The sequence below is a fragment of the Canis aureus genome, chromosome 7 (assembly GCF_053574225.1).
Source record: "Canis aureus isolate CA01 chromosome 7, VMU_Caureus_v.1.0, whole genome shotgun sequence".
Taxonomy (NCBI): Eukaryota; Metazoa; Chordata; class Mammalia; order Carnivora; family Canidae; genus Canis; species Canis aureus.
The window spans coordinates 17,283,942-17,298,415 of NC_135617.1; the positions used below are offsets into that span (position 1 = coordinate 17,283,942).

Here is a 14,474-nt window from a genome sequence, read left to right on the forward strand (position 1 = left end):
TCTACTTTTTTTTTAAAATCCCTGATGGCATATGTTTCGATCCTTGAACTGATTATGAATCTTGCCATTTCCATTGATGAATTGAACAAAATCATTTGCATAGGTTTTTATGGGGTAGGAGTTGTGATTTTCTCCTTCTACTGGCAAAATCTTTGTATAAATGCATGTCTGTTTATTCCTTCCCTCTTGTGTTTTTGTTCCTAGTAAGTTTTTTCTATTAATTGTCCCATGTGATAACACTACATTACCATACTGTCATTCCTGGTACAAGGATTTGAGTTTTGACTTTATCCTTAGGGCTCCAAACAGTGCTTTGGCATATGGTCAGGGACTTGCTCTATTGAGTGAGATGTGAGGAGAGGATGCAATCTTTGAAGTCTCCTGGGTTTGTGGTTTCCAGGGTGGGAGGCACACTTTCCTTGGCCTCTGGGATTGCCTGGGTCCACTGCCATTCATTTCATCCCCAATCCTACTCTCAGGTTAACCTGCTATGTTTTATTCATTTTCTATTGCTGCATATCTAGTCACCATAAATGTAAAGGCTTACGACCATATCCATTTATAATCCCATAGCTCTGTAGGTCAGAAGACCAGGCAGGCTTGTCTGAGTTCTCTGCTTGGGGTCACTAGGCATCACAGAATTCTGTCTACCATATTTGCCTCCCTGTCTTGGCTAACCCTGGCACTTCCAACAGAAATGAGGCTCAACAGGGGTTGTGTGCACTCAAGTTTAGGTGGAGGTATGGAATTCCTAGACACAGAAAGAGGGAGAAGCTAGCAGAAAAGGAGACAGGGTAAAAGGGGCCACAAACTGACCATAAGAAAGTGCTCCCAGAAGTTTATGGGCAAGGTGACTTCATATACCTCCTAGGGTGTCTACTATTTTATAAACAACAGGCTAAATGCAACCTCTGAAATACTTCTAATGTGGATAAAACACTAGGCTATTGCAAAAATGCATTAATGAAATAAAGTATCTGAAAAAAACAATTACTATAAAGTGCTAACCAAATCTAAAGTTATTACTATCGAAAAGTTTCATATTATATGAATATTTTTGATATATAAAAGAATTGCTAACAGTTCTTGTATGTTTATTACATGTCAAGTCCTATGCCTTCACATTGATTATGTGTCTCTCAGCAATCCTGTCAGGTAATCCCATTTTACAGGTGAGGAAACCGACGAAAAGAAAAATTTGAGGACTTACCCAGAAATCATGCAGTCAGGAAGACAGAACTAAGATTCAAATGCAGGTCTGTCTACTGCCAGTAATTCATAATCATTATGTTAACCTATGGATGTAAAAGAAAGAGAGACACAGTTACAATCAGAAAGAAAGGGCCAGACCTGAAGATGGACAGATGGGGTTTGTTTTCTCTACCACCTCTGGAGTTACTGAGTTGGGCTCACTAGCTAAGGTAAACTGCTCTGGTTACAATTTGCTTTTCACAGCTTTAACGTCTGACATTCCTTATTTCATATTCTCTGTTTTCATAATCTTGGAAATGAAAATTAGTTCTTGAGTATTTGCTTGTTGCACTTTTTTTTTTCCCTTGCCAAATTGTCAGGGGTACTGTCTGTAGCTGGAGCCAAGATGGAGAATTATACTGATGAAATTGCTATGCACAGAACAAAATTACCTCAGTAGAATTAACCGAGTCATGACAAAATGTCCCTTACTTCATGGATACATATGAAAGCAATCTGATGCAATCTGCAGGGAAAACTGGAGAACACTGGAGAGGAACAAGGAAACAGCAAGTGGTGAATAGTGATGATAGGCAAGGGGAAATGGTGGACTGGTAAATAAATGGCACTGGAAATGTAGCTATCCATTTGTGGGGGGAAATGTGGATCCTCACATCATAGGGTGATTTTAAATGTCACGCTGTACATAATTAGATCTGTCTTGTCACTATGGTATTTATTGATTTATTTACCTATTTCTGTATCAGTATCACCCTGTAAGGTTTTTATACTGTGTTCTGATATCTTACCAGGGTAAGCCCTCCCTCATTGCTGTTTTTCAAAAATATATTGGTTCCAAAGCAATCTTGAGAACAAAGCTGGAGGCATTATGTTCCCTGATTTTAAACTATATTATGAATCTATAGTAGTTAAAACAGTATGGTATTGGCAGAAAAACAGACATCCTGACCGATGGAACAGAATGGTGAACTCAGAAATAAACCTGTATTAGATGCTTCATATTATATATATAAAACAATAATATTTACTATTATATATATTTATATTTTTAAGCTATGTGAAACCCACTAATTATAGTATATCGTCTTAAGATGAGGAGAGTAGGTTCAACCAGAGTGAGTGACTTTCACAAGGATCCACTTCTGGCAGAGGGAACCTATGTAGCTAGGGCTTGGACTCCAGCTCAGGGCCCCTACTTGTCATTGGGTTCATTTGATATTCACTTGACATTCATTTAGTACCTAGTATGTACCAGGCACTGTTCAATGTGATGAATATAGCAGTAAACAAAATAGACACAAATTTCTGCCCTCATAGAATTTATATTCTATTATGTTGGCAGGATCCTGGGCTTATTCCATTAGCAACCTAAGATATTTAGTAATACATACCCATCATAATACTCCGTTCAGAGAGATGCTTAATTCTGAGCAGCATCCTGGCTGTACTTTCCTGGGGGACCCGACTTCAAGCCTTAACAGAAGCCCAGGAGAGTTCTGAGCCCAGACTTCCTGTTATTTTGCATATTTTGACCAGAAGAGCTGGAATTACGCATTTGTGATTTCGGTTTAATTTCCATGATGACTCCCAAGTGATGACAGCCAATTGTGCATTTCTGATGGGAGTACCTCTGCTTCTGTTTTGCTCTTAAGCGCACTTGAGGAGCACGAGGCCAGAACCAGGCAATAACGTAGCTGGCACAGGTTGGAGGGCTCCTGAAACACTGGATCCAAATCTTACCCACATGTGGAAACTCAGAGTGCTTTCATTCAGTAATTTCCACAGCCCCCTACCCTTCCTGTAATTTCTGTCTCCCATTACTTTTACGCTGCTAGATGCCTAACATGCTGCTGTAAGTGCGGTAAAATTTCTGTGAAAATGAGTTTTCTACTTTGAAAATATTTTAACAGGCAGTGAGTAGAAAGTGCTACCATAGCTCTTAAAGCTCACGCACATAGTGAGGCAGATGAAATGTCTTGACATCCATAGAAATCTGAGTATCTGGGCTACAGAGCACCGAGTTACGGGCCTGCTTAAGTCTCAAAGATGAAAATCTTGGAGCAGCCTGCCACCTTCAGGTAAGTTCCCAACTCTACCAGAGAGAACGCGTTGGCTTCTATCCATTCCAAAGGCCAATCCCAGCAAAAAAAAAGAAAAAAAAAAAGACACATTTCATGATAATCGATGGTGGCAGCTATGTTCTTTGCAGTACTTTCACTATGATTAAGTATCGTAGTTAATAATTACATTAATTTTCTTTAAATAAAATTGCCCCTTTCTTTGATTCTTTTTTTTTTAAAAAGTACTTTTATTCAATTATCTTTAGATGGATTCTTTCCTTTTCACTGGTTTAAAACCATCCAGGGACGCCTGAGTGGCTCAGTGGTTGAGTATCTGCCTTTGGCTCAGGTAGTGACCCGTGGGTCGCGGGATCGAGTCCCGCATCGGGCTCGCTGCGAGGAGTCCGCTTCTCCCTCTGCCTGTGTCTCAGTCCGTGGCTCTCATAAGTATTTAAAAAATTAAAAAAAAAAAAAACCGCAGAGAGAGGACAACATGATTGAAACCGATTCCGTCAAGTCAAATTGCCTTAGCAGAGCGGGATGTGAAAGACCTCGAAAGAAAGAGAACAAGGTAGCTCAGAAGGGCATCAGGCGAGGACGCAGGAACACAAAGGGCATTTAAGTAAGCGTGAGAACAAATATTCGTGGGGCAAGAATACACTTTTGAGATTTTTAAATCATTTTTTAGATCTATTTTGCATTTTAATTAATTAATTAATTAATTAATGATAGTCACACAGAGAGAAAGAGAGAGGCAGAGACACAGGCAGAGGGAGAAGCAGGCTCCATGCACGGGGAGCCCGACGTGGGATTCGATCCCGGGTCTCCAGGACCGCGCCCCGGGCCAAAGGCAGGCGCCAAACCGCTGCGCCACCCAGGGATCCCTATTTTGCATTTTAAAGAGGTTTTTATATATTTATGCATGAGAGACACAGAGAGAGGGAGAGGCAGAGACCCAGGCCGGGGGAGAAGCAGCCTCCTGCAGGGAGCCCGACGCGGGGCTCGATCCCGGGCCCGCAGGACCGCGCCGTGGGCCGCAGGCAGGTGCCGCCCGGGCTGGGAACCGGCGCTTTCCGCAGCCCCGTCTCCTGGGGCACTTGGCTTCACTTTGGCTCTCCTCCGGCCGCCCCGGCCCGTGGGCGGGTGGACCGCAAGGTCAAGTTCCCGGCCCGCAGTCTCGGCCCGCAGCGTCGGCCCCGCGGGGAGCGAGCGCGCGGCAGCCCCGGGCCGGCGCGCGGGGAGGCGGGGCCTGGCTCTGCCCTGGGGCTTCCCGCCGGGGCGCCCGCTCCCTCCCGCTCCGCCTGGGCGGAGGCGAGCCGCGCGCCCTCCCGACCGCTGGGGGGCGCGCGGGGGCTCGCGGGCGCGTTGGGCCGCCGCTCTTCCGGCGTGGCCGGGTCGGGCCCGCAGCGCGCATGCTCGGTGCGTCCGCGAGGTCGCCGGCGCGCGCTGGCCCACGTGCGGCGGCCCCGGAGGACGTCATGCGGTGAGGAGATGGGGGCCGCCGCGGCTCGCGCGCTCCGCAATTTCAACCTGGAGAACCGGGCGGAACGGGAAATCAGCAGGATGAAGCCGTCGCCCGCCCCCAGGCACCCGTCCACCAGGAGCTTCCTGCGGGAGCAGATGAGCCGTAAGCGGTGGCAGGGCGCGTCGGTCCGCCCGGGGCCGGCTGGGCGGGCTCCGCGCGGGGGTGACCCGGGGCGGCGGCGGGGACTCGGCAGCCCGGCGCGGAAAGGCGGGACCCCAGGCCCGTGACATTGGGGAGGCCCGTTGCCCTTGCCGCGGAGCGACGGCTCCGCTCACGTCGCGGTTCTGCGGGTGCGGGTGCGGGTGCGGCCCCGGCACCCCTGCGTCTTCCCCGCCTGCCGACCTGCTGCGGGGAATCCGGAAGCGGAAGGGGTCTGGGGCCTTGGAGGTGCCCCCTTCGGGCGTTCGCGGAGCCGGGCGCGCCGAGCCTGACCTGGCGTTTTGATTTACGCGCCCAGCACCTGGCGTGTTGTCCCAGGGCCTCTGGATCAAGCGACAAACTAAAAGGGATTGTCTCCTGTTAGGCGTTGGGAGCTTGGAGGAAATTTTCTCTGGTTTTAATACTGGGACCTTCTTCTTCTGCCCTTAGAGCATCCGGAAATCAAGGAGGAAATCGACAGGAAAGATGACAAACTGCTGTCGTTACTAAGAGATGTGTATGTTGATTCCAGAGATCCTGTATCTTCTCTGCAGGTAACGTGTGTTTTAATTCAGCAGGTAAGGGGCAGCCCGGGTGGCTCAGCGGTTTAGCGTCTGCCTTCGGCTCAGGGCGTGATCCTGGAGGCCAAGATTTGAGTCCCACCTCGGGCCCCCTGCATGGAGCCTGCTTCTCCCTCTGCCTCTGTCTCTGCCTCTCCTTCTCTCTCCTTGTGTGTCTCTCATGCATAGATAAATAAAATCTTTAAAAAATAATAATAATAATTCAGCAGGTTAAGTAATTTAACCCCTTTGTGCCCCAGGAAAACGACCAGGAGACCTGTGGTAGGTAGTAAAAGAGACTGAATGCTCTGCACGTGTAAAACTGTCAGTGTAGTTGTGACCAGAGTACAGTGTGTTGGGGAAACTTAAATGTAGGGGTGATATTATTTCACAGTTTATAGGATCTGGTACAGTACTTTTGGTGGTTGTCATTTGAATCACCGAAGAAGAGCTTTAATAACTATTTTCTCAGCCTTCAGTGGATTGAATTTTGTTGCGATCTGCGAGATTCCTTTAGTGTTGTGTTGTCTGTGTTTTTCTTTTCTTTTCTTTTTTTTTTTTTTTAAAGATATTCAGATAGGAAATGTGAAAATTGGGCGCCTACAGAACACATTGGGAATAGGAACCTATATATAAATCCATATATAAATGCCAGGCACAAGTGCTTTGTGTATAGTTGTGAGCAAAGCAGACCTAGTCCTTGCTCTTGGTGCTCAGAATATTGTGAGGGACGCAGACAAACAAATGAGCAACCATAAGTACGTAGTTACTAATAGGTCTGTGAAGGAAAAGTAGAGGCACTGTAAGTGTATCAGAGGGACCTGTTTGTGTTTGGTTTGGGTGATTTGAGAAAGTGACATTCAAGCTCCTGCCGGAAAGATGAGTCTGAGTTAACTAGATGAGTTGGTTGGGGCAGGAAGGTCCTAAGTTGGGGGGAGAGTATGATTAAAGGGGAGAGAAGTGCCATTGACAATTCCCAGATTTCTTTCCATTCTAAAATTCTCTGATACCCTCTCTGTCTAGACAGGCAATACTGTTTGCACAGATACACTTATTAATATAATTTTCATTAGATAAGTGAAATAAAATTCATGTAAAATAAGGTCTGTGAATTGTTACATGTAATACCAATTATAGGGCTCATTTATCACCAGATGTTCCCATAAAAAAAGATAGAAGGGTTGATGTTCATGTTCTTTGTGTTGAGTACTTCCATCAATAACAGGTGTTGAGTAATACTTCCAACTGTTGTTTATCTCATGCTGTATTAAATCATGCATTCAAAAATTGGCCCTTGGGGAGTGAAAAAAACTTAGCAGTTTTTATGAATACAGTTACATAGATACAATACATAAAGAGATACACAATGGTATTATAATTTTAGGTGGGAGGGCAGCCCGGATGGCTCAGTGGTTTAGTGCCACCTTCAGCCCAGGGCCTGATTCTGGACCCGGGATCGAGTCCCACATCAGGCTCCTTGCATGGGGCCTGCTTATGTCTCTGCCTCTCTCTCTCTCTCTGTCTCTTTCTCTCTCATGAATAAATAAAACCTTAAAAAAATTTTTTTATGGGGGTATTAGGATATTAGGAAAAAACTAAAAAGACTTGGGAATGGCAGTGAAAAAATTGCTGAAGTGTACCTATTTATGTTTTGTCCATTTTTCTCTTTTGGGTAGTTCCTAGTTTTCTTAATGATTTGTGAAGTCTTGAGACATTACTGATATCGTATGTCAAATAATTTATTTTTGTGTGGCTTTTTTAACTTAACTGCTGTTGAGAATTCTGTCAAACATGTTAACCTTTTTGCTCTTCGTCGTATTGGAAGTCTGGACTCTAATAAAAACAGTATTCTGTATTTCTTTGTCGTACTTTTACAACTGTGTGTTTTATATTAAAATCTTTATTTGGCAATAAGTGTAGTGTTTGGTGTGTGGAGATCTTTTTTTTTAAGATTTTACTTATTTATTCAGATTTTATTTATTTATTATTTATTCAGACTTTATTTTATTTATTTATTAAATTATTAAATTATTTATTTTATTTATTTATTCAGAGAGAGAGAGAGAGACATGCAGAAGGAGAAGCAGGCTTCTTGCAGGGAGCCTGATAATGGGACTCGATCCTAGGACCCTGGGATCACGCCCTGAGCTGAAGGCAGATGCTCAACCGCTGAGCCACCCAGGCGTCCAGGAGATCTTTTCAACTGGATGGTCAGGTGTCTAAATATAACTTACAGAATAACCCAGTCTTTTCTCCACTCCCTTAAAATGCCAATACATAAAAGTCTGTTGATGGATTTACCAATTCTAGTTATTTTTCTATTCTTACAGTAGGGTCATATTTTATTAATGGAGCTTTGTAATGATAGCTGTTATGACTCCCCCCTCCCCCCCCGAAGGTTTTATGGCTTTTGTCTCACTTTTTTTTACAGATGAACTGTCAGGTGCTTTAATTAATTAATCAAATTAAATTTTCAGAGGAGAGAGGTAAATATTTATTTATTTGAGAGAGAGCACATGTGCAGAGTATGGTGGGATTCTGAAGCAGACTCCCCGGCACAGAGCTCTATGCAGGGCTCATCTCACAACCCTGAGATTATGACCTGAGCTGAAATCAAGAGTCAGATGCTTAACCAACTGAGCCATCCAGGTGCCCCTTAAATTGTCCGGTTCTTTAATAAGTCTGATTTGGATTTTGAGCATAATTGAATGGGAATGTATAAATTAATTTGAGAATTAATGTCTTTGTATTATTGAGTCTTTGGGGGTTAGAGGGAAAGCTGTTACTCTGGGATCTTTTTTTTTCCACCCTAAAATTTTAAACTATTTATTGCCAATATGTCAGAAGGCAAATGATTTTTGTATTGCAGCTTCCACATTGCTAAGTTATTATTTCTGTTGGTTTTTCATTGATTCTGTTATTTTTTTGAAGATACTCCTGTATCATCAGCATAGAATTACAGTTTGCCTTTCTAATATTTATACTACTTCTCCTTATGTTTGTAACATTAACATAGCAGTAGAAGTTGGTAGTCTCTCCTTCCTTTACATTGGGTGTCTCTAGTGTTTTAGCATTTTTATAATAAAATGATAAGGTTTCTGATTTAAAAATACTTCTGTCACATTTGAGACTTTAAAATTTTCAATTTGCTAAGAGTTTGTTTTTAATCAAGAGGATGTTGAATTTTACCAAGCATTTTTTTCAGTGTCATAATAATTTCAGTATTTAATTTTAATCTGAAGTGAATTTTGAATAACAATTTATATGGAGTGAAAGAAGGATTACCTGGGAAAATAAAATTAAGAGAAGCTATGAGTATTGGAAAGTGAAGAAGTTGGGAAGAGTGTTTTAAACCAAAGTTACAGTGTAAAAGTAGAAGAATATGTGATACCTTTGGACAATAGAGTTGATTACAGTTAGGGGAAAGTGTGAGCAATACATTTGGGAGAAATAAGATAAGATGGAGGTAATAGGGACCCAATCATGAAGGTCCTTATTTGTCTTTCTAAGGAATTTGGGTTTTATCTTGACAATGGGAAGTCCTTGAGTTTTATGTCCAATTGGCTTCATGATAGGCTGAGAGGGGGAAAATGCGTTTTATATAGTCAAAGGAGACAAGTTGAGAGGTTTTTGTAGTAGTTCCTACAAGAGACATTAGCTTCGAGAAGGGTGATGTAGCGATGGGGAGAGAAGTGAATGGGTTCAAGAGGGACTTAGGAGTCACTATCAATAGGATTTGGTCATTGATTGTGAGGGAGAGGGAGATGTCAAGTATAACTAAGCTTTAAGTTTAAACTAAGCTTTAAGTTTTGGAATGGGATATGGAGAGAAGTGATAATTGGTCACTGAGATAGAGAATATGGGGATAGAATTGAATTTTCAGAGGAGAGAGGTAAGTTCAGTTTTAGGTATATTGATTTTGGGGTTCTTAATTCTTTTTCTTTTTTAAAGTTTATTTATTTTAGAAAGAGCACATGTGCACACACATATGCAAGCAGGGGGAGGGGCAAAGAGAAAATCCTCAAACACACACCCTGCTGACTCGGACCTCCTCAACACAGGGCTGGATCTCACAACCCTGAGATCACAACCCAAGCCAAAATCAAGAGTTAGATGCTCAACTGACTGAGCCATCCAGGCACCCCATTGAGGTGCTTGTAGATTATGCAAGTAAAGGTGCCAATTAGGCATTTGGGAATTTAGATCTGTAAGTAAGGAGAAAGGTCTAGGTTTGAGATCAGCTTTGAAAATTATTAACATGAAGTCCAAAGGGTATGTGGGATTACTTCAGTAGAATGTGAAGAGTAAAAAGAGAGCCTGGATCAGAATTTGGAGCATGCTAACCTTCCGGGGGTAGTTGAAAGGAAACAGTCTACAAGAACAAGGAACCGTGGAGAGACAGAAAACTAGGAAAAGGGATGGCATGGAAACGAAGGGGAAAGACTAGTATGGGTGTGTTGGAGTGGTTAACAGCATCAGATGGTGTAGTAAGTTCAAATAAAGCCTGAAAAGTGTCCTCGGTATGAAGATCTGATCCTCTAACCTTGGATCCAAGATCACAATATCTTTAAAGCTTAACTAAGACGGGGAAACTGGCCATAAAAGGAAGTGTTGGTTCAGGTTTGGTGGGTGTTTTTAAAAGGTAATGACTATGGCATGTTTGACCATACAGCAGCAGTAGGCAGGGTGCGGTTGAAAGAAAAAGGAAAAGGGAATGATTGGCATGGTCAAGTAATGAAAGATATACAGCATACAGTGCAAAGATTACACTTGGTTGGGACAGACAGATGGAAAGATGGGTATGCATAGGTTTTATGTTTGTTGGGATATTGGAAATATAAGTTTATTTATTTTATTTTTTAATTTTATTTATTTATTCATGACAGATACACAGAGAGAGAGGCAGAGACACAGGCAGAGGGAGAAGCAGGCTCCATGCAGGAAGCCTGACATGGGACTCAATCCAGGGTCCCCAATATCACACCCCAGGCTGAAGGTGGCGCTAAACTGCTAGGCCACCAGGGCTGCCCAGTTTTTTTTTTTTTTTTTTTTTTAAAGAGTGAAGATATCTAGCAATATTTGAATCATCTAAAGTATTTGGAGACACTGAATATGAAATACAAAACTAGGAAATGGGAGTGGAAGTAATTGAGTAAGCTCTTAGGGCAACATCAGAATTCTGCCCTTGTAAAAAAACAGTTTTAATCTAATCAATTTGTCTTTATTCTTTAATATGTATGAAATAATGAGGTGAGTGGATGATATACATTGAATTGTTATGTTCCGGAACTACCTAGATTTCTTGATGATTGAGCTATAGTTATGCATAGTTAATGTAATGGCAATGTGGCAAAAGCACCATCGAATTATGTGTCATTGTAATGAGGAAATGTAGTTTGAAGAAGCATGTGTAGTATTTATTTGAAGAAGTATAGTGGAGATTTGAGAACTGTGAAAATAGATGTCTAATTTTTTCTCTCATCTTGAAAACCTTTTCTTTTTGCTTTTGTTTTTTGATACTAGGTAAAAGATGCTGCAACACGTCAAGAGCCAAAGGAGTTGAGATTGGTAAAAGGCCATGACTTTAGCATGATGAATATTAAGAACATTCCCAAAGGCAAAATTTCTGTTGTGGAGGCACTGACACTTCTCAATAATCATAAACTTTATCCAGAAACATGGACTGCTGAGAAAATAGCAGAAGAATACTATTTAGAACAGAAAGATGTAAAATCCCTTCTCAAATATTTTGTCACTTTTGAAGTCAAAATCTGCCCTCCTGAAGACAAGAAAGCAATATCATCAAAATGAAGAAAATTTTGAAATTATTTTTCTTATATGTACTCCCATTCACGTGACCTGTTTAGTTTCTCGTTTTCAGCATGTTAAATTATACAAATTACTGAATGTTTAAAGCTCCCTTCTTGGGAAAGCGTACTATTTATGGGGCTTTGCTGAATTTTCAGGATTGCTGATAGAATGAATTTTGTTTTGTTGTAAAGTTTAGTTTATGCATATATTTATATGTAATATCAGCAAGACTAATCACATATCTAAATTTATTATAAATAAAAAACTTAAAGTGTAATTTTAGGCACATCATATATCATCAGCTTTTAGATTGGTCATATGACCTCTTGGGAAATGTCCTGAATCTCTCATTTAACATTCAAAATTTTGCCGTCCAATTTAGATGATTAATTTATTCTTCTAGTTTATTTATGGAATTGTGAAAGTAAGAGTTTTCCTAATTCTTATGACTGATATTTTCTTACAAGGGAAAGGGAGACTGACTTACAAGGGAAGGGTTTAACAGTATATCCCAAATGAAAGAAGACCGGAAAGTGGTATAAAATCAATAGAATATTTTATTATTATAGAGAATAAGAGGATTTTTCTTGTTTTGAACTGTTTTATTTTTATATGGAATAACTTCTTAAAATCATAAAAAGGAATTGGTATTTACAAAATTTTAGCAATCTCTGTTTTGATAGACCAGTCCAAAAGCTTTCAGAGAGGCACGCAGTCGTGGGAGCTAACAGAAAAAAGTAACATCTCTGGATTTAATATAGAAATACAAGAAATTGTGAAGAAGGGTTAAATCAGAGAACCATGGTAAATGAAATTTAGTGACAAATTATATATAGGTTTTCTAATTTAAATGCTGGTTGGAAGGAGAAAGGAAAAAAATTGCAAGAAGAAACTTAAAATTTGATCACTGGAAGGGACCTGGGAAGTTGCTGCTTCATCCATTGAACTAACTTATGAGTACGATGTGTACCAACCAGTACTATGGTCTTGAGTGAGATTCTGTAAGTTTAGCTGTGTCATATTATTACCACCTGTGAGATCTCAGGTAGATTGTGTAACTTCTTTGAGACTGAATTTCCTATATAAAATGAGTATAATGCTGCCTTATATAAATTTAATAGTTATTGTGAAGATAAATGATAATAAAGGACTGAACAAACAGGACTTAACTTTTGCAGTTAAGAGCAGGGCTGGGGAAGTTTCATGACCTGTTTAGGGTTATTGTCTAGTTTTTGCCTTAGCTGGGCCCAGAATCTAGGTTTTCAGATTCCTGGTGGTATGTTTTTTCTGCTATGCTATAAAGAAAAGCACATTTTAAAAGAACAGAAAGTGCAAGTTGTAGAAATATTAAAGAATGTGATAAGAAAAATTCCAAGTTGACTGTGTCTTTCTGAAGGAAGACAGACATTCACTACTTGCCAGGGATTCCCCTGGAAATGGTATGGGAGATGCAGAGGATTTCAGCATATGTTGGAATGAAGCATTTGCAATGCTGAGAAGGGAAAAATAGACTGCGATGGGAGTTTTTAAACTTGTTTTCAGCTGCAGTTCCTTTAGGTGAATAAACTGTACCTTGTTTATGGTTCAAAACAGTAGTCCTTTTAAGAAAACAAGAACTATATAGAATTGCATTTTAAAACTGATAAACCCGTCATCAAAACTGTTTTCCTTTATCAAGTAAAGGTCAATACTTGAATTACTAAGATTGCTATTTCTGAGCCATCTTCCCTATTCAAATCTACACTATGGTTGGGTGTCGGTAAATCTGGCTGTTATATGGTGTCACGTGATAAAGTAAAGTACTTCCCAAATCTTTCAGTGGCTTCCTGCTGTTTTTTATTGTATGAACGAGAGTGCTTTGTTAGTGGTGTCACAGAAAGCATGGAGTTTAGATTCAGAAAATGATGTAGACTTCGGCATCACCATTAGCCACATGATCTTGGAAGTAAAGTGGGTAATAATTGATGACAAATTAAAAGCAATGACTGTGCTAAGGCACTGACCTCAGCCTTTTACCTTTAACAACCCACTCAATAGTAGGAAGAGAGGTACTATTAACCATATTTTACAGGGGAAATGAAGCACAAAGGTCTAAAAAAACTTTTCAAAGATTACTTCATAAGTGTTGGAACCTGGATTTTTTTTTATTTTATTTTATTTTATTTTTTTAATTTATTTATGATAGTCATAGAGAGAGAGAGAGGCAGAGACACAGGCAGAGGGAGAAGCAGGCTCCATGCACCGGGAGCCCGACGTGGGATTCGATCCTGGGTCTCCAGGATCGCGCCCTAGGCCAAAGGCAGGCGCCAAACCGCTGCGCCACCCAGGGATCCCGGAACCTGGATTTAATCAATCAATTTATTTATTTTGGAACCTGGATTTAAACCTTAGTAGGTTCAAAACTTTGTGCTCCTAAATGCTTTCCTGTGATGCCTCTCTGGGATTGTAAGAATTGTGATGACATTCAAGGTGCAGGACTACTCAGTGCCCACTATGTATGAGAATCACTGAACAACATGTCTGGGCCCTCTCTGCCATGATAGACTGGTTTAGTAAGATGCCTTAGTTGGTGAGCTCTATCTAGATCAGGGATGTTTTTAAAAATACTGACCAGTGTGGCAGCAGACTCCAGTGTGTGCTAACCATATGTGCAGGTTTGATAACCACAATGTCTGGGTCTAAAGATTATTGTGAAGAAAAGAAAGAGCAGGAGATAGAAGGGTGGCTATGAAGGAGAGAAGAGGAAAGAATTTCTGGAGATAAACTAGTAGGAGGTGTGATCTTGCTAACCACAAAAGGCTCTAATGGAGGTCTTGAATGGCATCTCATCATTAACCACTCAGCAATGGCCCCAACTAATGCTTGTGCATGGACATCCCCTCCAAATCTACTCCATGCCCTTAAACACCCATAATCCCAAGAAAAAGAGGGTGGGGCCCTGGACCATTAGTGGTAGTGTGATGAGGAAGCTTCTGTACCCGTAACTGGAGGTATTGAACTGAAGCAGCTCTAAGCACCCTGAATTGGAACCCTGCATTAAGATAGTTTATCAGGGGACGGCTGGGTGGCTCAGTGGTTGAGCATCTGCCTTCGGCTCAGAGTGTGATCCCAGAGTCCTGGGATCGAGTCCCACATCTGGCTCCCTGCAGGAAGCCTGCTTCTCCCTCT

At 41.4% G+C, this 14,474-nt stretch overlaps 1 protein-coding gene across 2 annotated transcripts; it reads left to right on the top strand.

The window, feature by feature from the left end:
* The first annotated feature begins 4,691 nt into the window (after positions 1–4,691).
* Positions 4,692–13,121, top strand: NDUFAF4 (NADH:ubiquinone oxidoreductase complex assembly factor 4). 2 transcript variants are annotated; one of them, XM_077903024.1, is made up of 3 exons: positions 4,692–4,899; positions 5,386–5,513; positions 11,019–13,121. In XM_077903024.1, the coding sequence occupies exons 1-3, from the start codon at positions 4,764–4,766 to the stop codon at positions 11,304–11,306; spliced, it is 552 nt and encodes a 183-aa protein (XP_077759150.1). In that variant the 5' UTR covers positions 4,692–4,763; the 3' UTR covers positions 11,307–13,121. The 2 variants fall into 2 exon arrangements, with proteins under 2 accessions (XP_077759150.1, XP_077759151.1); XM_077903025.1 differs by having other exon boundaries at positions 4,696–4,899; positions 5,386–5,489.
* The last annotated feature ends 1,353 nt before the right edge of the window (positions 13,122–14,474 follow it).

Bases quoted from the DNA above. Each gene is read 5' to 3' on its own strand.
- NDUFAF4 (XM_077903024.1), top strand. From the start codon at position 4,764: ATGGGGGCCGCCGCGGCTCGCGCGCTCCGCAATTTCAACCTGGAGAAC. The intron at 4,900-5,385 runs GTAAGCGGTGGC...TTCTGCCCTTAG, and splicing joins CCTGCGGGAGCAGATGAGCC to AGCATCCGGAAATCAAGGAG. The intron at 5,514-11,018 runs GTAAGGGGCAGC...TTTTGATACTAG, and splicing joins CGTGTGTTTTAATTCAGCAG to GTAAAAGATGCTGCAACACG.